Source organism: Nilaparvata lugens, chromosome X, assembly GCF_014356525.2.
Source record: "Nilaparvata lugens isolate BPH chromosome X, ASM1435652v1, whole genome shotgun sequence".
In the NCBI taxonomy this organism is placed as follows: domain Eukaryota; kingdom Metazoa; phylum Arthropoda; class Insecta; order Hemiptera; family Delphacidae; genus Nilaparvata; species Nilaparvata lugens.
Window position 1 is genome coordinate 4,035,535 of NC_052518.1, and position 26,124 is coordinate 4,061,658.

Consider the following 26,124-nt stretch of genomic DNA (forward strand, 5'->3'; position numbering starts at 1 on the left):
AAAAATATTATCCAATTTAAATAAAAATAAAAAGGTGTACCGGAACCGAACAGCCTTAATATAGAGAGTAAAAAACTTATTGAAGAGATACAGAATTTTCAGTTTTGTACGATCAAAGTGATGAGAAATATGGTTGAACGAAAAAATAAGTTAAAGTAAAAGTAGAACCAAATAAGTAAAGCCAAAGGTATAACAGACATAATATAATAAATAATTAAATAAACAACAAAAAGTGTGAAATAAGGAACCCGTGACTGTGTCTTGAATTTTAAATTTAAAACAAATTACGTGTAGATGCAGAAGGCAGAAGATAACAATTTTATTGCTGATATATATTTCCGATACATGTATTGTTAGGCACTGAAATATTTATACCAGCACTATGATTCTCATTTTCTGTGTCTACAGGTAATTAGTTAAAAATTGAAATTATAAATTCAATTCGGATGTAACAAGATTTTAATAGTGTTATATTATCAACATTAGTTTAACACATTCAGAAATCAGACCGCAGTAGCACTACAGAACTGAGACACTGCTGTCGCCCGGATATGTGTGCTCTGCCACCGTCATTACCGTGTCGTGGGATTAGCTCGGTGCGGTTATATATGTCCCGGCCTTAAGTCTGCACACCGGCGTTTGTTTTTTTTCTATGACTGTCTGCCGCTCCGTGCGTTTGCCTTAACACATGGCAAAATGAAATACAAAAGGTTGCAAACAAGTTTGGTTATCAGTGTACTACACTATGATACCTGGGCATGAAATTATGAAATTTACATTATGTACATACTCTGAATAAAACAAGTTGAGACTTGACTAAATATCTGTTTTGCCAATTTGTGCAAAATATTTCAATATTCTCGTGCAAGTCCTTGGGACTGGATATATTGATTTTGAAAACGGCATCGACTGGTGTTGTCGAATTGGATAATACAGGGTCTGTATAATAAGTAACCAGACTGACGCCAGGAGATTTATTATTGGCAAAATATGTACAATTTTTGTTCAGAGATCTTCAAAGTAGTCCCCATTGGAGTCGATAACACGCTGATACCGGATTTTCCAATCCCTGAACGCTCCCTGGAAGTCGGCCACCTCTATGCTGTCAAGAGCCCTCGTCGAAGCACGTTGGACGTTTTCCAGAGTCGGCAATCCACGGATTGGAAAAGCGTGTTATCGACTCCAATGGGGACTACTTTGAAGATCTCTGAACAAAAATTGTACATATTTTGCCAATAATAAATTTCCTGGCGTCAGTCCGGTTACTTATTATACAGACCCTGTATAAACACCCCTAAATTATAAATTGGATAAAATTTATGTTACAGTTCCTGTTTCTGAAAGCATATAGGCCTAGTGAGATTCACGTTATGCCACATCCACACTGTGCTTAAAACGAAGAACGTGGCCAAGCTTACTTACTTGGCGAGAGTGTGGATTAGGAATTATGAGGTCGGCATCTTATTAACATTGGTTTGCTACCCTTCTCTGTTTCCTAGACATTTTTTTACTAATACTCCAGCTTATTTCATAATAGAGGTGATAGTGTTGGAGCCATAACTATCACAACTCGTTGCTTAGAACCAAGTGTCATACAATCCGGATACCAGGGGCCTATTTCACAAAGGTACAAGTATTGTTACCAACCATGGTTACGAACAAGTACTTGTAGTTACAAGTTTACAAGTACTCACGTTTCACAAAAATTTATGATCTACAAGTTTACAACTTTACAATTTTACAAGTCTACAAGTACTTCAATAGTAAACATAACCTATTTTCATGATGATTTCCTTTTTTCATCCTTTATAAAGGTTACTTGTACTTTTCAATAATTACTTTGAAAATATTTGAAAGCAATATAATGTTTTTTGTACAGTCTACTTCATTTATCGCTGAATTTGTAACCTACACACTATATGTACTCTGTATATATATAGTAGATGTACTATATATAATGTATACTATATATACTGTGTATATATACTATAGTACACATAACCTATGAGGTAACACATTAATAACTATTTTGGAAATTTATTAAATTTAATTTCCTGATGCATATATTTCCAAAATGATGAATTTTAGAGGGATATAGGGCATTTTTGATTATTGGAAATATTTATTGAATATTTAAAATCATTTTAATGATCACCTTTACATAGCTTTCCACCTCGGTAGAAATTTCATAGTTACGAACAAGTAATTTCGACAAAAATTGTTGGCTACAATGAAAATCTTTGTGAAACACTTGTTCGTAACAAGCAAATCACTTGTAAACTTGTAGAAATTCATTGTAACTACAAGTTTACAATTCTGCTTTTGTGAAACGCTAGTAATCAGCTGTTCTCCAAAACCATGGTTGGCAACAAGACTTGTAACCTACTTGTACCTTTGTGAAACGGGCCCCTGGTATCCTAACAAAGAACTGCCACTGATGGCTGAATCTTAGGGTATGATCACATTGGATGCACGTATGTGCACGCTTGTCCATGCATTGCCAAGCGCGCAGATGAGGAACAAAATGTGGAAACAGCAATAGGAGCACTCTCACAGAACGCGTGCACTTGCAGGTTGCGTTCATGCAAGTCACAACGTGTTTCAATGGCTCTTTCCAGATTTTGTTTGTTATCTGCGCGCTTGGCCATGCATGGTCTCGCGTGCACCAATGTGAAAATACCCTCATGCCTGTCCACAGATGAGAAACACGCGGGGTGCTCCATAATGAGCGTCTCACACAACACAAATTGTAAACATCAATATTATCTTTATTAAAAGGTATTAGCATAGATAAAAAATAGCATAAAAATATATAAAGGTGCGTACAGATTTACGCGCAGCGAACATGAGCAATTCACTTTTAATCAGCTGATGCCAAGCTTTTTATATCTGTATCTTATCGTTTCTGTAAAAATACAGATATAGTCAACTGATTAAAAGTGAATTGCTCATGTTCGCGGCGCGTATATCTGTACGCACCTTAACATGGAATAGGTTGTTCAAAATTTCAAGCCGATGCTTTGATAACTTAAGCCGATTACTGTCTATTATTAGTGTGTTGTTGGGAGTGTAAGACTGGCACAGTATGAGAGACTACCTGCGACACATAGCTTCACCAAAAACAACTACTAGGACTATCGGCTTCAGTTAACAGTCACATTTGCAACATAAACGCCCTATATCATGACATATCTTCTTATGATATCTTTCTTCTACGGTATTAGGTAAGTTAATGTGGGAAATAAAAATAAATTAGGCTAGATATGAACTGGATAAACATTTAATATGAAAGTTAAATTAATAAATAGTAAAAAAATTAACGAAAATCAAACACAGGTACGAAAATATAATAAGATAAATATAGAAATACACGATCAATAGCATTGATCTTCTGAACATGTAAAGAATGTCAAGCCGAAGCAAAAATACCAAACTAATGATTGGTTTCTGTTGATAAATAAATATTCCTCTCACATTAAAAACATGACCACTGAGCTGCACATTCTGCTATTTACCAATTTAATAAAAAATTGAGCCTCCTTATGCAGCATGTAGTCAAGTCTCTACTCATATTAATTAATGAAATATGACAATCAAATAAATAATATTCATATAAATTAATTAATATGACAATCAAATAAATAATATTCTCTAAATAAAGACAAACAAAATAATAAAAATATTGATTGAATTGAAAGGATTTAATATTGAGGATTATGACCAAAGAGAATCAAATGAATAATATAAAAATAAAATAATGAAAATGCAGATTGAATTATAAGAGCAATCTATATTCTATAATATTTTCTCAGTTCTATGAAACAAATAGTAAAATTTGTTCAAGAAATAACAATATTGGTTTTAATCGGTTCCGTAATTCCATAATTTTCCAGTTACTTCTTACATACATATTTCTTGTCGTAGAAGTGAAAAATATTATTCTATTAATTTGATAGTAATTTGGTCTCCTCATCAACATGAATACTAATAATTAAATCGAATATGTCACATATAAAATCGAATCATAATTGAATCACATCATATGAAATCTGAGAAAAATAAATAAAATTCTTCGTCATTATTTTATGAATCATAAACTTCTCTTCAACTAGAGACATACTTAAAACGTAAAATTCAAATTCACTCCAGTGAAGAGTGAATAGAAATCAAATCCTGCATCTAATCCAAATCTAGTAGGAGAACTCAAGTATTAATGATTTACACAAGCGAGTCCTCGATCAAATAGTCAACTAACCACACGCTTGAAATTTCAAGAACTGACAGATTCCAAACCATTTTGCTCCAAAGAATATGCATTATCCAATCCAGAAATAGGAACTCTAGTAAAATGGAAACAAATATAATCAAGAAATCTTAATCTATACATATAAACAAATTGGCTCGTAAACAATCATACATTTTCACAGCCTTACATTTTTAAAAGACTAAATTTCGGCCAGAGTAGCCTCGAATACAAAGTTTATTAGTTATTGGGGACATACAACTAAAACTTTGTTCACACCGCTCAAAACATCATGACAAGGCCAGGATCAGACTTGAGCGTTACAATAGCAAATGTATAATTATACTATATCAAAACTAGGGTGAGAGGTTTTGTTCGCCAGATGAAAGTAGTGGTACAAGCTTCACATATGCAACAAGTCCTACTAGGAGTCAAAATGAGTTTATTATTTGTACGATCTTGATCTCCTAGTAATTTCTATTCATAATACTAAATATTTTGATGAAATTAAAGTGTAATTATTATAATAAGAGAATAACATGCATTAAAAACGCGTGTTTCCTCGTCTTTTAATGAAAACTTGTTTAATTTCCACGTGTTTCCTATTTCAACGCGTGTTGTAACACAAAAATAATCGAGGCGTTTGGAATGTCCATCAAATCGGCCATTATACCTGTAGAACGTTGTTGAAATAACACTAAACTTAAATTGCACTTTGGCATGTCTTGACGGGGGCATTCGTATACGCGTGAACATGATTTTCAGGCGAACAAAGTACATAGATTATAAAATAGAAATACAGAAGAGTAGGCCTAAGAGCCCAAGTCAAAGTGACGACACGATAATAATACAATATTCACTTCTTCTCACTTTGGACAATGCTTATAACTAGAAAACGACTCGATGCTTGTGAAATCGAATAAGAGTCGACGTAATGAGGATCTAGGAATCGGTGGGCTTGGAGGGGCTAGCATTGCTGAGTGTCTTCAACGCCACAGTCAGCTGTTCGGGGGTGAATCGGTCGCCGGTACACCTGATAAGATGGCACTTGAGTACATGTGGATCGATGCCGACAACAGGCCTTTCAAGCGCACCGTCCAGCTCTAGGGTCTGTTTCACTACATTTCTGATAAAACTGTTCCATTTCACATCTTCAGCATCAGGGGTTTCTTGCAACAGGAGTTCGGCACGCTCCACCATATTGGCGAGTACTGAGATTGTGAACTGAAACAAATGCAATCATTCAATTAGAATAGAATACATTTTATTGATTAACAAATATATAACATATACATGGATCTCGTCACGTCGGTCGGTTCCATACAAAGGAAAGTGATAGACATTTACATAGATGAAGTAACTTAAGGTAGGCTACGGTACAATGTCAATATCAATTTTTAGTGATAGTGATTTTATTAAATTTAGATTATTTGTTGATTGGGTTGGCGCCTAAATAAGCGCTTAATATGGTTTGACCCTTACTAATTATGTGGAGCTGATAAATATATTCAATTCTTTTGACATCGGACCATACAGTCATCAACAACGTCAGTAAAATATTTATAACTCTCAACACTTAATTAAAAAGAATGTGTGAAAAACTCCTCCAAAGAATAGAAGGGGTTTGCACGCAGAAGTTCAAATAGTGATTTGCTGAACAAAGAGACTGTATAATTTTTTATTGACTCTGGCAACCTATTGATTTTTAGTGAAAATGGACTAAATTTTAGAAAAGTGAAACCATAACCCTATTTCGGACTTTTAGAATGTTATCTAAATTTGGGAGAGAAATAGTACAAGGAGTATTCTTAGTGTTTTTCTCCCAATCAGTGCTACTTTGTAGAAATTATAAATAAATAAATTGTAGACATTTGTTCCTAAGACGTGATGGGACTTCTGTACTTTGGTTAATCATGTACATTGGGTATCAAGTTGTTGTCTTTGGCGGGTGTTATTTGAATGAATCATACCTATAGGAATTTAATTTGTTGATTTCCTATGTTGAAATTGATTAAAATGAAACTATATGAATGATGAAATATTTTTAATATTGGAATGACAAAATTGAACTCTAGATAAAATATTGAAATAAAAATGTTACAAGTGATAAACAAACTATACCAGTTGAAAACATCACAGGTGGCAATCATATGATTCGCCACATACCTCTTGTGCTCATTTTAGTCTGCCCATTTATAATGGGCAACAACATAAATATATTGATTTTACGTAAACCGTTAATATACCAAGAGAAACAAATAACGGTTTACAATGTTCCCCACTATTATCCTCACAGCTTTTTTTCTGGAGAAGAAGAACACCAGAAATATGACTACTTCCAGCCCAGTGTAGGATACCATATGACAAAAGACTGTGGAACAAACTGAAATATGCCATACGCAAATAATCATTCGACAGTTGGTTCTTGAGACATCTTATGATTTCTACAATGAGGCTCCCACGTTAACTTTTGGTCTATGTAGACGCCGAGCAACTTGGTTGATGTTTCTCCAACGGACTGCTGATAGTCAGCTCTATGCTTTAACCCACAAATAATAGTTTGAGTCTCATTGCCGTTCATGGAAAAGCCGTTGGCCTCCAACCCCTCACAGGTGATGGTCCACATATCGCTCAATTGTGTCTCAACTCTACAGCTAACTCGTGCGTTAAATAGGCCTACCCTCATTGTAAAACTGTTGTATAAACTACTATTAAGGAATTAATAACTAAGGCCCGGTTTCCGAGCTCGGCATTTAGCTAACTAATAGACTTTAACTGGCTTTAAACTCTGCAGTCAGAAAATTGGCTTTCCGAGTCAGAGCGTTAACGTAGTCGAGGACTTGAATAGAGTTTATAGATCACGTTAGACCCTGGAGTTTATAATTTCGCTTTCTGAGTGAAGTCCAGGACTTGAATTAGATTCTCGCCTCTTTCCGATTTATCTAAAATCGTTAAGTCCAGGACTTAAAACAGCGTGATTTTAAACCCTTGACTGAGGTAGGGTTTAAATTCAAGTTCTAGACTCGAGGCGTAAAAGTTATTTTTAGTAAATTGAATAACTATCTTAAAAAGTGATATTTTCAGAAAATTTTTGTTTTACTAGATCAACAATACCATGAAGAAAGAATCTATCTTCTGAATCTCATGGATTTATCTTTTACCGAATTTGAAATGTTCTGTCCCAAAAATTTAATCTTTAGGCGCTCATATCTCAAAAAGTAATGATCAGAAAAAAATTATTCTTGAGAAAATTTTTTCATTTTGATAGCTTGATGATATACCAATCGAAAAACTTTGAAAAATATCACGAGTAGAAAGTTTATTTTTAGCCTTTGCACAACCTTAACTCAGCAAACACAATTCAGTTATTGTTTTGGATTAAATAAAAAGCCAAATAGATGTCATGGAATACCTAAATTATTTGGATTAGTCCATCTAAATTCATAATTTATAGTTTGCAAGTTCATTTTAGAATAAAATTGTATCAGAATTATGCGTAAAAAACCAACCTTACTTTATGACTGACATAACCTAAAAATGTTCAAGAAAAATAATACAAGGATTGTCTTGGAATTTATATTCCAATCTGAATGTTATTAATCAATGTCATATTCAGCATATTAATAATATAACAATAATAAATATTATTATTCCAGTTTTTCAAAACAAATACGTTTTCAAACTCAATAGCCTAATGAAATTTTTAATCCAAAATCACTGGTTAGGATCAATGATCAATAATAGCATAACGTAAGATGGTATGTTTATTCATTCACCTTTCAAAGGTTTTGTTTTGAAGAGGCTTACAAAGAAATCGAAACAAATTTTCACAAACTAGTTTGGAGAGCATGCTCATTTGAATTATTCCACTGCAATCTGCTGTTTCCGTTTTGCTATAATGCCAACAATACAACAGCAAAATATTGTGAATTTCCATCATGTTTACTGCGTTAAAGTCCTGGACTCAAATAAGTCGAGAATTTGATAGACTCCGGAGTTTAGAAGATAAAATCGTGACTCAGAAAGTCAATTTAGATCCGAGAGCTTATTTTAGTCGTGGACTTTAAGTCCAGAACTTATAGATCCCGAGCTCGGAAACCGGCCCTTAGAGTTTGAGTCTCATTGTCGTTCATGGAGAAACCGTTGGTCTCCAACCACTCACAGGTGATGGTCCACATCTCGCTCAATTGTGTCTCAACTCTACAGCTAACTCTTGCGTTAAATACCCTCATTATAAAACTGTTGTATAAACTACTATTAAGGAATTAATAACTTAAAAGTTAGGGTTTTATGTACCTTGTTGGTGAGTATATGATGGATAGCAGGTTGGGCTTGAACCGCGAAGCAGACCAACTGTTGCATGTCCATTTCTGCCAACCACGCTCGGATGAAAGGCAGGTAGCTGAGGAGGAGCTGACCATCACCATTCACCTTCCTGGAGATAGGTACCATAGAACCCACCATCTTCTTCATGATTGGACAGGTATTGTTAACATATGGCAGCAATCGAAGCACCACTTGCTGAAACAAAAAACACCAAATTAAAATTCAAGCGTTCAACAGTCACATGGCATGTACGAGGATAATTTTTCAACCTATGATCACAAATCAAAAGACGTTTAAGGGACGGTTTTCAAGCTCGGGATTTGGCTAACTTCTAAACTTTAAACAGCTGGAGTCAGAAAATTGGCTTTCCAAAACGGGGCGTAGTCGCAGTCATTGTCATAGTCACGTTTGAATTAAATTTCAAAAAACTGGAAAATTAAACACAAAATAAAATAATTAGAAAATAGTGTAAAGTTTCAGCTATTTTGAATTATCTAGAAATGTTTAATTTCGTCAAGGAAAAACGTTTCCAATTGATATAGAAATGAGAAAATAGAAACTGCAACTACTGTTATAAAAACTGCGACTACGTCCCGTTTTGGGAAGCTAATTTTCTGACTCCAGCTGTTCAAAGTCTAGAACTTAGCTAAATCCCAAGCTCGGAAACCGGCCCATAATGTACCTCAAAACAGGCGCTAGAAGGGTGATTTTTCAGAGCTGTTTCGGGGTATTGACAATCTGGCCGCATCGATCACAGAGCGTTTGGTTCAGCCATACAGAATAGATAGCCACAGCTGTTAGCTGTAAGTCAGATTTGTATGGTGGGTAATCGAAATTATCCCATTTGATTTGCTGGAGAAGCCGTTTGGTTGCACCAGCACTGTGAGGCCATCACAACGATTCCGCAGTTATTTCAACTGACAATATTTCGTAAGTCACTTCAACACGATTTACGCACAATATCATCGTTTCCTGTGTAAACTTGAATAAGTCTTTGTTAGATTTATGCTGACCTATTGCATTTTAATTGCAAAACCGAATAACACTCTGTAACTAGCACTTGACGGGAGACAGAATTGAGGCGGCCATGTTTCGGGAGAAAAGATAGCATAAGAAGATATCCGATGGTACAGAGTGAGTCATATTGAACTTTTCGGTTTTGGAAGGTCGTTGCACGAAGAAGGTAAGGAGCAGAAGGGTGGGGATGGTGTCATTAGACGCGCCATGACATGCCGTTTTAGTGTGAGCAATGGCTTGGTCGGGACAACATCGCGCGTTCGTAGTTGAAGAGTTTATTAAAAAATGGCGGCTCCGTGATCACAACACAGCGTGCGACTTTACCATCTTCTTCGAAAAATAGGGACCCTAGACACCAAACTCTGCAATAGAGCACCACACTGTCCACTCGAGGGCTGTGGAGTGGTCGTTCGTGTAGGTTTCGTCGGTTATATTCACAACCCAGTATCGAAAATTCTGTTTTCCTACAGTTACATTGGAAAGTGGCCATTGCTGCACTGATTACAGAACGCAAAGAATCACTTTTCCGCTCTAGTGCGGGAAAAATTTTTCTGCACTCCAGATTTGCAACATGGCAACGCAAAATACTTAGTAGGTTATATGGAGCAACAGTGCAGCAAAATCAAAATGAAGTTGGTAACAGTGACTGGGCTGCTATAGTAAGCAGAGGTGCAACGTAGCACAACGCGCTAATTATTACTATTATATATTATAACCAACGACAACGAGGACTTTAGGATTTTATGATTAAGGTTTTTATCAATAATAAAATTACACAGAAAAACATTTGATGCATTTCAGGCAATTTTACCCATAATTACCCACTTTTCATATTCAATGGTAACTGTAGGAAAAACTTAATGTGAAATACGTGCGCAAAGTTCCTCTGCTGCACTCAAGAAACCATTCCGCCCTCGCCTACGGCTCGGGCGTAAACGTTTCTTTCGGTGCAGCAAACTGTCACTTTGCGCACTAGTTGCACAAATAACTATTTCCTACAGTTACCATTCCTAAAAGTGACCATTCCTGCACTGATTACAGAACGCAAAGAATCACTTTTCCGCTCTAGTGCGCAAAATATTACTTTGCGTATTATCTTGCAATCAAAATTATTCAAATTAATTGGATTAATTTAATTTTTAATTTGAATAAATAATCGATTATTAATTTTCAATTAGATTATCAAGTTTAAAATAAATTAAAGTTGTTATTAATAACAAAATTATACAGACAAACATTTGATGGATTTAAGCCATCATTTTACCCATAATCAACCACTTCTCATATTCAATGGTAACTGTAGGAAAAATTTAATGTGAAATACGTGCGCGAAGTTCCTCTGCTGCACTCAAGAAACCATTCCGCCCTCGCCTACGGCTCGTGCGTAAACGTTTCTTTCGGTGCAGCAAACTGTCACTTTTCGCACTAGTTGCACAAATAACTATTGTTAAAAGTTCTAGCAAGGTGAAAATGTGCCTTATCACTGAAGATCAAAACAGCAGTGCGGGGGATCTGCTGAATGTCGCGGCATAAATTTATTCGTGTGTCTTCAGTCTCTAACTGTTAATTCTTGCACTACCTGAATCTTGTATGGGTGAAATTTAAGGTCTTTATGCAGTATTCTGCGGACACTACTGAAAGATAATCCTAGTGAAGCGGCATGTTTCCGAACAGAACGCCAAGGGGATTGTTGAATTGAAGCCCGCACTCTATCCACGTTTTCCGCTGACATTGACGTCCTAATTGGGCCTTGTGGTCTTGTTTTTAATGCAGATGATGTTGCTCTATAATTTAAAACCCAATTTCTGATTGTTGGTCCAGGGGGAATGGGATCACATCGGCCAATAGCAAAATGTAAACGAAACGTACGCTGTGCTGTGATCACGGAGCCGCCATTTTTAATAAACTCTTCATCTACGAACGCACGATGTTGTCCCGACCAAGCCATTGCTCGCACTAAAACTGCATGTTATTATTATTATTATTATTGTCATTTGTTACATGAAGCCACAAATCTGAGCAGAGCTCAAGTGGCATGTAACATGTCATGACACCATCCCCACCCTTCTGCTCCATTCCTTCTTCGTGAAACACCCTTCCAAAACCCGAAAGTTCAATATCACTCACCCTGTATATGTCATGTATCTAGACTTCAAGTTTGCAAAATACATTTACACAAACGTTAAGGAAACTTGACTAATGAGAACTCAGCTTCAAGAATTAGACCGTATGGGCCAGGCCTTATGAAAAGTTTTTGCACTGGCAGCGGACGAGTCAGCAGAGCTTCCTCGGCAGCAGAGTCTCCTCTCCGCTTGGCTGATTATCAGCTGATTCCCGAACCAATCAGCTGATAATCAGCAAATTGGAAAGCATCCTGCCCTGCTGACTCGTTCGCCGAGAGTGCTAAAACGCTTCATATAAAAACAAATTATAAATAAACGCTATTTATAAAAACAAATAAAACCAATATCTTTACAAACTTACAACATGATTATCAAACCAGACACCGAATAAATTACGGATATAACTTTCCCAGATCAACCTTAACGTCACTGAACAGTAATCCCTTTCTACTTGCCCATTTGATTTATCGAAACCTCCCACAAACAATCATAGATGCAGAAGAACTTGGTGCTGCCGCCTACAAAAAGAGAGTAGGTTTTTGGCTCCGCTCAATCGGCCGGGTGGCCGCCGCGGCGCTGCTGGAGTCGCCATATAGGTGACACGAAGCAGTTGGCACATGCTCAACCACAAACCTCATTAGTTTGTGATTTTGTATTCAAAGCCCTTCATGCCTCTCTTATTTATTTTAATTATTTATATTCTGCTTTTATATTGTACTTTCTATTTAAGGTTGTTAAATCGTCAGTTCAGATAGCTCACAAGAAGATGAAGTATTCTGAGTCGAGTACTTGTGCTGTGTAAATCATCATTCATACAGTTTGTATTTTATACATTACAGGATTTAACTTTTTTTTTATTTATAGGTTAAGCTTGAATCAATATAAATTATTGACTGTTTTTTTTGCACTTGTATTACCTGTATTAGTGATGTGGGTTGGGCAAATGCCCAGTGGGCAGGACATTTATAAATGGGCATTTGCCCAAAGCAGTTTTAAATGCCCAAAATGTGGGCATTTATGGAAAAGTGTCTTTTTTACTTTTTACTATTTTTTATTGTTACTAGAGCTTCTAAAACATAATATAAACTATTAATTGAACGTAAATTTTTTGGATGAAATAAAAATGCCTTAATTTGCAGTTGTTCTGAGGGCATTTAAAATTAAGTGCTTAAATAAAATAATTTTAAAAGCAAAGGGTACTTTAATTTCTATGAATATGCCTTAATTTGTTGATGTGTAGGCCTATAATATGTTTGATAAAAAAATGTTAAAAAAACATACCCAAGTATTGTTAATAATAATTTAATTATCCTGTGCAATTGTCAATAACACTTAATGGCAATGGTGTATATCTAGCTTGAATAAAACATTTGAAGGATTGAGTTAGGACTGCAGACTGCTGTAGGAGTTTCATATGGTGTGAACAGTGAGTATTGAGTGCGGTTGATAGTCGAGGGGGGGGGTCTGAGCAGCCATTGTGCTGTGATCTTTGATTGTATTTTGTAGATAAAATAGTGTATGCAACGGTTGTATTAGGCCTTTAAACCACTCGTGAGATATTTAGAGCACTCGCTGCGCTACGCTTGCTCGTGCTCTAACTTACATCTCACTCGTGGTTTAAAGGCTCTCATTATACAACCGTTGCATAAACTACTAAAAAAAGTACATATATAAAAATATATAAAAAAGCACAAAAGTCACTATCAGTCAATAATAACACAAATAAATACAGTAAAATATAGTGTAAAAACACTAAGAAACTTACATTTTGTGAGCTGGAATATTTCGGCCACTGTGCAAGCTTTTGTCAAAACTGTGATCCTATAAAACTGTGAAAGCTGTTTCCAGCTCACAAAATGTAAGTTTCTTATTGTTTTTCAATTTATATTTTACTGTTTTCATTTGTGTTATTATATATAAATATATATAATGCATCTATGCACATACAATGGCTAAAACATTATTAATTTGTCTTTAAAAGAGATAAATGCCCAAAATGCCTGGGCATTTATGGGTTTTGGGCATTTGCCCGGGCATTTATATCAGGCATTTGCCCCGACTTATAAATGCCCAGGCATTTTACATCACTACCTGTATAGATTGTGTACTCTTTCCCCGCGCACGGATCAACAGTCCATGCGGGGAAATAATTATTCCATAATTATTATTCTGTTCTATATTGTACATTGTTTTTGTATTGGAATAAAGGAATTGAATTGAATTGAATATGGTGTGGCTGTTAGAAGGAAGATCAAGTTGAAACATACCCGTCCTTTATGGATGTTCATGTAAGGATAGAACCTTGAACGTTCGGAAATGTGTTCTACCAGCTTGTCAGACCCATGAGGAAGCAGATAACAAGGCTGATCAGCCGCGTCACACTCCTCCATTTCTAGCACATAGTTGAACATCTAAAAAAACAAACCAATCAAACTATCAGTCAACACGTCAGCCAATCGAAGGATAATGTCGTTTTCTCTTTTTTTCAAATAAAATCAAATCCTTATTTGTCCAAAAAACATAATTACAATGACAATGTTCATAAAAGTAAAATAGTTTTCTCTTTTTTTTCAAATAAAATCAAAGTTAGTTTTAGTTTTATTCTAAGTCATATAATGATAAAATGACTTATGTTTATCACAATGAATGTTTATCACAAATCCTTATTTGTCACAAAAACATAAATACAATGACAATGTTCATAAAAGAAAAGTGTATTTTTAGCCTTTTCACCGAATGTTGTTGGTTTGCCGCTTGATCTCACTCATATTCATATTCATAGTCCTGATTGTAACTTTTTAGATTCATCAGATTGTAGTTGTCCAAATTAGGTAGAGAAAAATTCTTCAAGTATCTGGGTGTCACTGTTGATCAACATCTTCGGTGGGATGTCCACATCAATGTCATTTGTAATAAGCTTAAACACTGGATCAACAAATTCTACACTATCAGTAAATTAAGTAACATAGCCGTTTCTAGATTGGTTTATTGTGCTTACATCCAGTCTTTTCTTCAATATGGGATTATCGTTTGGGGCGCTGCCTACATGAATCACTTGAATAAGATAATTGTTATTCAGAAGACCTTATTAAAGGCAATTCTTGGAAAGCCCAGACGTTTCCCTAGTGACAATCTTTTCAGGGAACTGAATGTGCTGACTGTCAGGCAGCTTCACACGAAAAACTTGATAATCTACATGAATAAGCATAGTAATATTTCAATCTCCGTTTATCACCGTACAATCTTCGTCCCTCATCCATCACTTTCGAATCTCATCATACAGTTTTATCCATTTGTAGAAGGCAGTTCAATTACATTGTCCATAAACTTGTTAACGTAATACCTGATCATTTTATCTCTAACAATTTGACCAGAAATCTTTCTAACGAAATAAGTCAATGGATCACATCGCATAACTCTACTGATTTGTTCGATTTCTTGTAACTGTTCACCTTTCAACTCTTTTTTTCTCTTAATAAGCTCATTATTTCTTGTTAATTGTCTGTATTCTCGAGATTTTTTATTATACAATTTCATACTTATAATTTATATTTTTGTTTTATGCTTTCACTTTGGTTCTGTAGTTTTTGTAACACTCGGCCCCTGCGCACAGGCTATGCCTTTGCAGGGTCCTTCCGTGTTTTTGTTAACCTGCTATTTTAAGTTATTTTGTTTTAGTTTTAAGTTATTTATTTCATAACTACTTTGTACAATAACTATGTTGTAAAAAGGATAAATAAAATTGAATTGAATTGAAAAGTAAACTACAATATAAAATGAAAAATGAAACAATTGAGTTGAATCAAATATAATAATAAAATCGAGTGACCTTGCAGGCTCAGGTCTGATGTCAGAGTTTTCAGGTCACATCTGATCAATTTCAGGGCCTCTGACATGACCTAACTATGTTTTTAGACAGTCGGGACCGACGGTTATTGTTGCAAGAATAAAATTAATAATAATAATAGATAAATAATAATACTTGTTAGGCAATCTATTAATGTTGCAGAAATAAAATAAATTTTCATTTTGTTGAAAAGCCTCCCTTTGTAAAATTGCTGTAAGTTGCTCTAGATCAGTACCTGTCATGGGATTTTATATTGATCAGCTCTGTGGTAGGATCTCCAAACTGTTTTTGCACTCCAACAGATCAGGAGATTTAGGGCCGGTTTCCGAGCTCGGGATTTAGCCAAGTCCTAAATTTTAAACAGCTGGAGTCAGAAAATTGGTTTTCCAAAACGGGGCGTAGTCGCAGTCATTGTCATAGTCACGTTTAAATTAAATTTCGAAAAACTAGAAAGTTGAACACAAAATAAAATAAAGAGAGAATAATGTAAAATTTCAGCTGTTTTGAATTATTTAGAAATGTTTTATTTCGTCAAGGAAATGAGAAATTAAAAACTGCGACTACTGTTATAAAAACTGCGACTATGCCCCGTTTTGGAAAGCCAATTTTCTGACTCCAGCTGTTTAAAGTCTAGGACTTGGCTAAATCCGGAGCTCGGAAAGCGATCCTAAGTGATTAAAAACTGTCAATGCGGGGAATCAGCAACGTTGTTCTATCCTTCTCCACTGCTATTATAACGTGGACCTCACTATAGACACGTATGCAGAGATTAACTTTGCGCCCAAAGTGTAAAAATTAAATATCATGCCGGATTCAGTCGTTTTGCGAACTATTTATAGTTGAGCTTTGCAATAGGGAGGTTGGTAATAGTATATTTCGCACCTAGGGCCGAAAATGAGACTTTTCTGGCTCGAAATCGGTTTTTAAGTCCGAGGCCGTAGGCCGAGGACTAGAAAAGATTAAGAGCCGGAAACACATTTTTGCCCGTGGTGCGAACGCTATTTTTCGCCACACAGAAAAATAAACAATATAAATTTGAGAATAATTGTTTATTAGGCACTTCCGAAAGCAGAACAGGAAGGTCATAGCTCTAGCAAATCTGAGGTAATCTGAATATCAGGAAATTGTCCAAGTATTTTTATTTTTTATTCTGATTTGTCTAAATAATCTAAAAGATTATATTTAATTATGTTTAATGTGGGACGTTGAGTTTATACTTTTTTATTCTTTCAAATGACAATAAGATAATATTATTATAAATGTTTTGATTCTTGAATAATAAAATACAAATAATGAAAAGTTTTTTTAATCAGCTGTTTTAGCACACTTGAAAATTGGCCAATCTGAATGTCAACATCAACAATGCTTGTTGTCGTCGACTGCGGAAGTTTAGGTTAGAAGTTCTATCCTACTATGAAAATCGAATTTGAATAGTTTATAATATATCTTATCTGTATTCCATTCATCCAAATAAAATGATAGTATCTTATTGCAGAATACTTTATTCAATTCTAGAAAATTCCGTTTCATAAACTATTTTGTAAACACGTTCACATCAAATCAGAATCAGCTGACTTCAAGGTTATTTTACAGCCCTAGGGCCGTAAAAATTTTACCGGCCTGGTCAGAAAACAATCACTTTCGGCCTCCATATGACGCACGTAAACCAGCTCATTACATCCAAGTGGGGCGAAATAGTATATTTCGCACCTAGGGCCGAAAATGAGACTTTTCTGGCTCGAAATCGGTTTTTAAGTCCGAGGCCGTAGGCCGAAGGTTATTTTACAGCCCTAGGGCCGTAAAAATTTTACCGGCCTGGTCAGAAAACAATCACTTTCGGCCTCCATATGACGCACGTAAACCAGCTCATTACATCCAAGTGGGGCGAAAAAGTATTTTTTCAATATTTGAGTATTACTTAGAGCTAAACTAGCTTACTTACTTTGAAAAGGAAAAATATCAAAAACTGTTCCCCAAGTAATTAACACAATACTTACTTTGGGAGGGGGCGAACTTACTAATTCTATTTCCATGAAAATTTGTTTAGGTGTGGGAGCGGCTGCTTGACTGAAGGGGTCAACGTTTTCAACAACATCAATGTCGATTATCTTGCGAGGTGCGATCACACTTCCGACCTGAAACATAAGATTTATTACTATTTTTCTACTAGTCATGAACAGTAATACATAGACAATTGTCATACAATGCATTCACAAACAAAATCATATTACAAAATGGAAAATAAACTAATACAGAATGAATTTAAAATTAGAACATACACAAAAAAATTAATTAAATAGTCAATAAGCTTAAAAATATAGAAAAAATATGTTTGATGATTTTGGGCTGATTGTTTTAAATGGCAGGTCGCAGAATGATGAGGAAGGAGAGCTGACTTATGTTGGAGCGAGAGGTTCATCTGTGATTGACTATTGCGCGGTCTCGGCCGATGCTCTTCCTGCAGTCCAGTCCTTTGTGGTTAGCCCGGAAATATTTTCAGACCATCTTCCAATTGTATCCACAATTAGATGCACACATGCAGAAAAGGAGGAGAGCTGTGTGATACCAATAAGAATGAAGCTGCAATGGAGGCCAGAGAGAGAAGTCATATATCGGAATACACTTGAATTAAGAGTAAACAATAGAGAACAATGGCTTGATGCAATAGAAGATTTAGGGTATTTGATTGACATGATATATGAATGTGCCCCTCCATCTCACTTCAATCAACAAATTGAAATAGACAGAAAACAACAATGGTTCGATTATGAATGTAAAAGGGCAAGAGAAGAAGTATTTGGACTGCTTAAGACTTACAGGAGAACTAATTCAGAGGTTGTGCGAAGAGATATTTAGCAAGAAACAAAGAATTTAAACAACTTTGCTTGAACAAGAAGAGGAACTTTTGGCTCGATTTAACTGAGAGATTTAGAACAGTTGGAGAGTCTGGGCAGTTTTGGAGGCTTGTTCGATATTTCAAAAGGAGAAAATTCAGTGCAGGGACGAACATTTCATTGGAAGACTGGGTACAACATTTTGAGCACTTACTAAATCCTCAGATAGCAGCAGCGAAAATTTCATATGCTGAGCCTAAGATAATGGATGATATTCTTGATGCCCCAATTATAACACATGATGTGAAGAGAATTTTGGCAAAAGTTAAGCATGATAAGGCTCCGGGAGAAGACAGAATTGCTTATGAGTTCTATAAATATGCTCCACAAAACTTCCATGAGAAACTGGCCGATTGCTTCAACAGAGTTTTTGAATCCGCACATACGCCCGAAAATTTCAAACAGTCAATCATTTTTCCAATATTCAAGAAAGGCAATGTGAACGAAACAACTAATTACAGGGGAATATCATTTGTGAACTCCATAGGTAAGCTATATGCGGGGATTATGCTGGATAAGCTGGAAAAATGGATTCACCACCATAAGATTCTACGAGAATTCCAAGCAGGCTTCAGAAAGTCCTATTCAACAATTGACAATATTTTCAATATTATGAGCATTGTCCACATCCAACTAAATACAAAGGGGCAGAAATTTTATGCATTCTTCGTAGATTTCTCATCCGCATTTGATAGAATAGACAGACATTCTCTTTTGTATAAGCTTTCTGAGATTGGTGTGTCATCAAAAATGCTGAATGCGCTAAGAGATTTATATAATGGATCATCTGCTAGAGTATGGGGAAGTCAGGGACTCTCAAGAGATTTTGAAACAACCACAGGTGTAAAGCAAGGATGCCTATTGAGCCCGATTCTATTTGCATTGTTTATTAATGATTTAGAAGATTGCCTTGATGGAGGAATAAAGATAAAGAATGTATGTATCAAACTCCTGGCATATCAAATCAAATCAAATCAAATTTATTTATTTACCAATTCACTGGAAATTTACAAAATAACACTTATCAACTAATATACATTGGTGTGGCTGGAAAAAGAAGCCTTGAGCTCCAGCCACGAGTTCGAAAATATTCTTTAAATTATTTGTACATTTGACGTGATAATATTCTAAAATACAAACTAAAAGATAGTAAACCAAAAACAAAAATATGTATAAATAAAAACAAAAATCAATTTTCGAATCAAAAATCAACAAGCCCAATAACAGAAATAGGTAATATAGAAATAATAATAATAATAATAAAAAAAAAAAAAAATTTTTTTTCAGGTAATAAAAAAAAACCAAGTTTAAACTGAGCGTGTTAAAAACAAGTCATAATTAAGTTATAGTAATTTAGTTTTCGATTTTAAAAAAGTAATTCTCTTTTACCCAGGATCTTATTTTATTTAATTTATTACTTGTAATTTTATCCCTAATGAAATCGTCTGGTATCCTATTTATTAGCTTATCGCTCTGGAACTTGAATTGATGATTGCTGGTTGTCAATGCAGTGAAATTTATACTGTAAGCACTTACACTTGCTGGTCTTAAATTGTAAGTGACATTGCGTTGAGTAAATAGATGTGTATTCTTATTTATGGATAGGATATGCTGACATGCTGTTGTTAAATACCAACAAAACTAAAGAAATTCCATTCCGAACTACCAGAGAAAATAATTTAGGTATCAGAGACTATAAAATAGAATCCGTGAATGATATAAAAGTTCTTGGAGTGGTGATTGACTCAGACCTTTCTTGGAGACCTCACCAAGAATACCTCAAAAACAAACTGAACTCAGCAATTTTCGTACTGAGAAATTTGAAAGCTATATTGGACTCCAGGGCTCTTAGAAGTGTTTATTTTGCACTGTTTCACTCACACCTGACCTACGGCATTATTTTTTGGGGAAATTCAAGTTGCGTAGTTGAGGTGTTCAGAATGCAGAAGTGGGCATTGAGAGTGATGATGGGAGAATCAATTCGAACAAGTTGTCGCCCCCTTTTCAAAAAACTTCAAATTCTCCCATTCCCAAGCCTATATATTTTCGAAACAATTTGCTTCATTAAGAAAAATCTACATGAATTTAATACAGGCGGAACATTCCATCAATACCCAACAAGATATAGGAACAACCTAAAGCTGCGTACACATATTCGTGCTTCCAACCCGCACCGAGCACGCTCCTCCCTCGTACCGCCTTCGTACCACCATCGAACCACAGTCGGACCGCCCACGCACCCATCATGAACGTTACGGAAGATGTTAGATCTTCTCGCGTTCCCCGGTCGAAATACTCTTGCTCCCCGGTCGATCATCAATCGCTCTGCTGGTGTGGCGTTCGGTTGCGGAGCAGAGCGACAGTCTGTACGCACCTTTAGAGACGAGACACACCAGACAACCATGTATGAGCGAGGTGTTAGGAGTTCTGGTATTCGTTTGTATAATTTATTGCCAGCTCATATAAAAGAAATGACTGGTACAAAATTCAGAGATCAATTAAAGAAGGAGCTGCTGTCCATATGCGCGTACTCAAATGAAGAGTTCAGAGAGTACTACGAGCGTCAAAATGGGGTTTAGAGAGAATAGAAAAAAAATGTATTGACTTTTCATGTACCTATTTATGTTCTAAACTACGAGCGTCGAGATAAGGTTTGGAGAGAAAAATTGCATGGTTGCCTGTAAAGTCGGTATACGGGCGAAAGTTTTACGTGACAACGACTTTGAGTGGTAAAATAATTTTAATGTGAATATTCATTCGTATAGTAGGAAGAAGGATGAAATAATAACTCACAATGAGAGTGAGTGAGAGGCACGCGTCCCTTCCACTCGGGCATGGTTAGCCCGCGCCCACCTAAGAGCGAGAGAGACAACCATTGACTTGACATTTTGAATTAGTGGCGCAGTCGCAGGAGATTGCTTGCGGCGCCTGCGCAGGTTGACTGCTCCGTTTCACTCTCTCTCCAGGTGAATGCTTCGGGTTGCTGGGCTTGCTGCTGCGAGCGTTGCTCGCCACTGCTCCTATTCGTGCTCTTTCCAGACGACCGTGAACCGAAACGAACGCTCTCACTCGCTCTCATTGTGAGCGCATAACGTGGGAACGTAACGCAGTTTCTTGAAGTGTCTCCCGGCAAACCAATTTATAAGACGTAGTCACGTCAAAAAAAATATATTGACTTATCATTTATGTATTTATGTTCTGTATTTTATTGACTTACGACATTGACAAGTCCAAATACCCCTTTTATAGGAGGTCAGTGGATGAAATAATAATAGATAAATAAATAAATAAATAATAAATAAATTGACCTGTCATCCAAGCTATCTCTTGCTAGTCACTTCAAAGAAAGATCATCTTCGGCAAAAATCACCCTGAACATGTTTCATCGGCTGCTGTCACAAAACAATATATCATTCAAGGCTAAATGCAATGTGTTTGATGCGGTAACTAGGTCCACTCTGTGTTATGGAGCTCAAGTGTGGGGTGCAAGGATGTATGAAGATGTAGAAAAGGTGCAACGAATCTTCATTAAAAAAGCATTCAGCCTCCCTGTGTGGGCACCAGACTCTACTCTACTCTTGGAGACTGGATGTCTATCACTATTCTTGTATACGGTTAAATTGCATGTGAAATACATGAGAAGGTGCATGAAACTACCCATTGCCAGATATCCCAGATTATTGTTGGAGGAGATCACACGAATAGGGACTTTTGTTGTCAATGACTGGGATGTGCTTGAAAGGCAGCACGGCATCAATGCCGCGGAAATACTCTCTCAGAATGTCTCTATCAGCAGCTTAATGACGAGGATGAAGGAGAGATTCATAATGGACAGCAAGATAAAGCGGCTAAGAAGTGAGTGCACCTCCCTTTACTGCGAGCTAGAGCTAGAAGGCACCGGTTACATCAGTGAGCAGGAAGACTTCGCACTTATCAAATGGCTCTTCAAGGCGCGAACAGAGCTGATCCAGTTGAACAGATACACGTTCAATCAGCCAGTGAAGCTGTGCTCCCTGTGCAACTGGAAAGAAGAAGAGGATGTGATGCATTTCGTCGCCAGATGCCCCATACTACGCGAGATAGAATGGCAGTCACTGGAGAGATGTTAGCCACTACTGTAGGGCTGCTTGGCAGTACAGGTATTCATTGATCCAGGAGTTCAATTTTTAAAGCTTTCTTAAAACGTATCTTCTTTTGTAGTAAAAATAATAATAATAAAAAAAAACTTCTCTGTCATATCGTTTGAATATAATTAATGTAGCATTGTTAACTTTTTGCAACTTAAAAAAAGGGGAAAAAATTATCTTTCTCCTCTCCCCCCGGACGGATCTTATCCATGGGGCGAATGCCAGTAATGTAATACTTATATAGAAATATTATTGTAACAAATTGTTGTATATTTGACCAATAAAGGCGATTATTATTATTATTATTATAGAAAAATAAGTCCCTAGCATCTAAAGGAATAAAATCTGGTATTTACAACATATCATGTACACTGAAATCTACGTATTTGAAAACAAAGATTCTACCCATCAATATCAAAGAGACTGATTATTATAAAGGAATTTCTGTACAAGCCATTCTTTTAAACCTGCTCTAAATTGCTGGCATGTCTTCAAATTGAATGACAGGGCGTAGAATACTTTCTTATCATTTCATACAAATTAGAAAGGTGCTGTACCATAATCATGAATGTCCGCACCAGTCATCAATAAAATTTGAGGGTTTTAGGAAAACCAATACCTTTTCAATAACAGATATTCTACATTAATGCCCGGTTTCACCAGCCTTGATCAAATATAGCCTAACCATAGTCAAAATTTGATCACTCGTTCAAACATACAACTATTTCACCAAACTCGGGATTGATCAAAACTCCGTCGGTCGAATCTGAACATGGTCAACTCTTGTAGTCTTGTAGATGTACTTTTCTGAAGTTGGCCAACATGTTTGCTGGCTTGCTATTGGCTACATCTGATTTTGATGGATGGAAATTATTCAAATTCTAATGAATTAATTATTATTATACGAGAATCCAAATTAAATGCTGTAATGTAGTATATATAGTAATACCCCATGATACTGCTTCACGCATTTTCAGAGCTTAGTAATGTTCTGAGTGTGGATCAGTGCAAAGTAGTTTACTTTGCCTATGTCCAATCTATAATACTATATGGAATTCTAGCTTGGGGAGGGGCTTCCTCCTCAGTCATTGAGCCTCTCGCAGTCACCCAAAGATCAATTATAAAAACAATTTTAAAGAGAGACTTTAGATACCCAACAATACAGTTGTTTATCGAATTTCCCGTACTGAATGTTAGACAACTTTTTATTAAATCCTTGTTGATCCACATCAAAAAATACAAAACTGAACTTCTGGGAGAAACAGTTAACCATAGCTACTCAACTCGCCACAGATCCAATTACAGCTTTGAGATACCTCAGCTCACTCACGGCTCTGAATTGACAAATCCTTCATACCTGGCCCATATCTTGTACAGAAATGTGCCAGGGGTGATTAGGGAAGCAGAGGCATTTAGTTTGGTAGTGTTTAGGAAGAGGGTGGACAGGTGGCTGTACCAGATTGGTTGGGAAGCTTCAGAAGAACTACTCCAATCTCGTTATGCTTGGTGACCAACACGACTTCAAGGTTTCCAGACAATTGATTGGTATTTATTTTATCATTGATATAACCGATTTGACTGTTTTGCCTTTCTGGTTTATGCTTTTTTTTCATTCTCTCTTCTGAGAATTTCTGGAATCCCTGCCACTGCGGTCTTTTTTCTTCTTTATTTATTCTTTTAATCAATCAAGGTATTAAGTATACTTATTCCTACATACATATTCCTACATACTCATTCTTAAATATACATCAGCACAATATATTATCTATTTTATAATCAGAATATTAATAATACATCCATAATATAAGTGTATTCTCTATTATTTACTTCTATGAGCAGATTAAGCTTATTATGTATAAAGTGGAACTCCCCCCTACACACAGATGGATAGTCTAGTAGGGGGATTCCAAAATATGTTGTATATTGTATTTCTTATTCTTGTATTATGTTTTTTGGAAATAAACTGAATTGAATTGAATACTAATATCTGGTTTGCTGCTCATATTCAGAGGGTAATTTGCGCTGAATGTCCTTTTTACTTTAACGTCAGGCCGTCAAAAATTCAGATCACTGTACTTTTTTCTGTAAATACTGTACTGATTTTCTTCATATTCATTACTTCGGGGCGGGCCCCCTCATTATATATGGCATAGACGTTTTGTATAGTCACACATCTATAATAATTTATAATAATATTTCAAATATGAATTGAATACTTTCGTACAAAGAGATTAACAAATCACCATCAATTTTGACAATTTCTTCATGAACAAAAAAAACATTTCAATTCTAATTAAATATTTTGAAGCAGCAAGGTTGATATAAGGATTGAATAATAAAGGCCTAATGTGTAATAAAAGAGTAAAGCAAGATCTTTTTCAAAATCTTCCTTTATTTTCTATACTATAATAATTTACTAATTAAAAGATTCCGAGAACGAACCTAATAAATAACTTACTACAACTAAATTCAATCGCATTAACAACTTTGAAATTTTCCATTGCGTCAAAAACATAACCCACAAACAAGCAAGGAAATTGATCGAACCAGTCTTTTGACCGTGTTCAAATAATTTGATCGCCCGTTCGGCGGCAGTCAAACTTAACCATTGGTTTGAACGTGGTTGAAAGTAACTGGTGTTGGTGGAACGAATTATTGCTGATTTGTTCATCGGATAGATTTTAACCATGTTCAAATGCCTTGACCAATGGTGAAACCGGGCATAAGTATTCTGCTAGAACAAGAAAATTGTCTAATGCTTAGTCCACACTATCGTCAAGTCACTGACCACGTTGGTCTTGCCATGCACACTGCAATATGAGCATTTGTGGATGCTCTGCTAGCCACTCGCCTTCGCTCGACAAAAATCTGACTGACGGCAAGCAAAGGCCAGTGAAGGCGAGCGCTGGCAAACCACCCATCCACACTCTTTTTTTTGAACCAACATGATACCGTGGAAATGAACCTTTTAGTTGGCACACACCTCACTAACAAATAATTATTACTAAAAAAAATTACTAATAAAAAGTATGCGGCAATTTATTAAATAATTTTGTTAACATCTATGACTTTTCAATGACTTCATCTTGTATTTTTTGGTGAAACTAGGTTTTCTCTATTTCTGGTTATATATTAAGGTGCATTTTCGTTTGTGCGTAAACTTTCGCAGTCGACGGCGACAAGCATTGTTGACATTCATATTGTGTAAATTTCAAGTGTGCTAAAACAGCTGATCAAATAACTTTTCATTTTTTGTTCATTATTCAAGAATCAAAACATTTAGTATCACCATATTACCATTTAAAAGTATAAAATAAGTATAAACTCAACCTCCCTCATTAAAACATAATTGAACATAATCTTTTAGGTTATTTAGACAAATTGAAATCTACCCAATCTGAGATCGACGGCATTTACGCACAAACGAAATCGCAGCTTAAGGCATGTTGATGACAGTGCTGTTGAAAATCAGTCATGCCTTCATACATAAGCATATCAAATTACAGAGACTATACATCGAAGGAAAAATTATCATGTCAAGTTCGAT

The 26,124-nt window shown here is 35.8% G+C and overlaps 1 protein-coding gene and 1 long non-coding RNA gene across 2 annotated transcripts in view; both read right to left on the minus strand.

Moving 5' to 3' along the window:
• Positions 1-3,264: 3,264 nt before the first annotated feature.
• The window catches only part of LOC111055283 (protein PAT1 homolog 1), a 61,011-nt gene continuing 38,151 nt past the window's right edge, over positions 3,265-26,124 (minus strand). The window contains exons 12-15 of the mRNA XM_039442265.1: positions 17,575-17,691; positions 13,977-14,120; positions 8,540-8,764; positions 3,265-5,467 (exon numbers count right to left, since the gene is read on the minus strand). Coding sequence (XP_039298199.1) covers positions 5,186-5,467; positions 8,540-8,764; positions 13,977-14,120; positions 17,575-17,691 — 768 coding nt within the window. The 3' untranslated portion in view covers positions 3,265-5,185. The remainder of the gene's footprint in view (positions 5,468-8,539; positions 8,765-13,976; positions 14,121-17,574; positions 17,692-26,124) is intronic.
• LOC120354755 lies at positions 12,564-13,940 on the minus strand. Its single transcript, XR_005573115.1, has 2 exons — positions 13,801-13,940; positions 12,564-12,626 (listed from the first exon to the last, which is right to left on the minus strand). It is a non-coding gene; the product is annotated as an uncharacterized LOC120354755 (long non-coding RNA).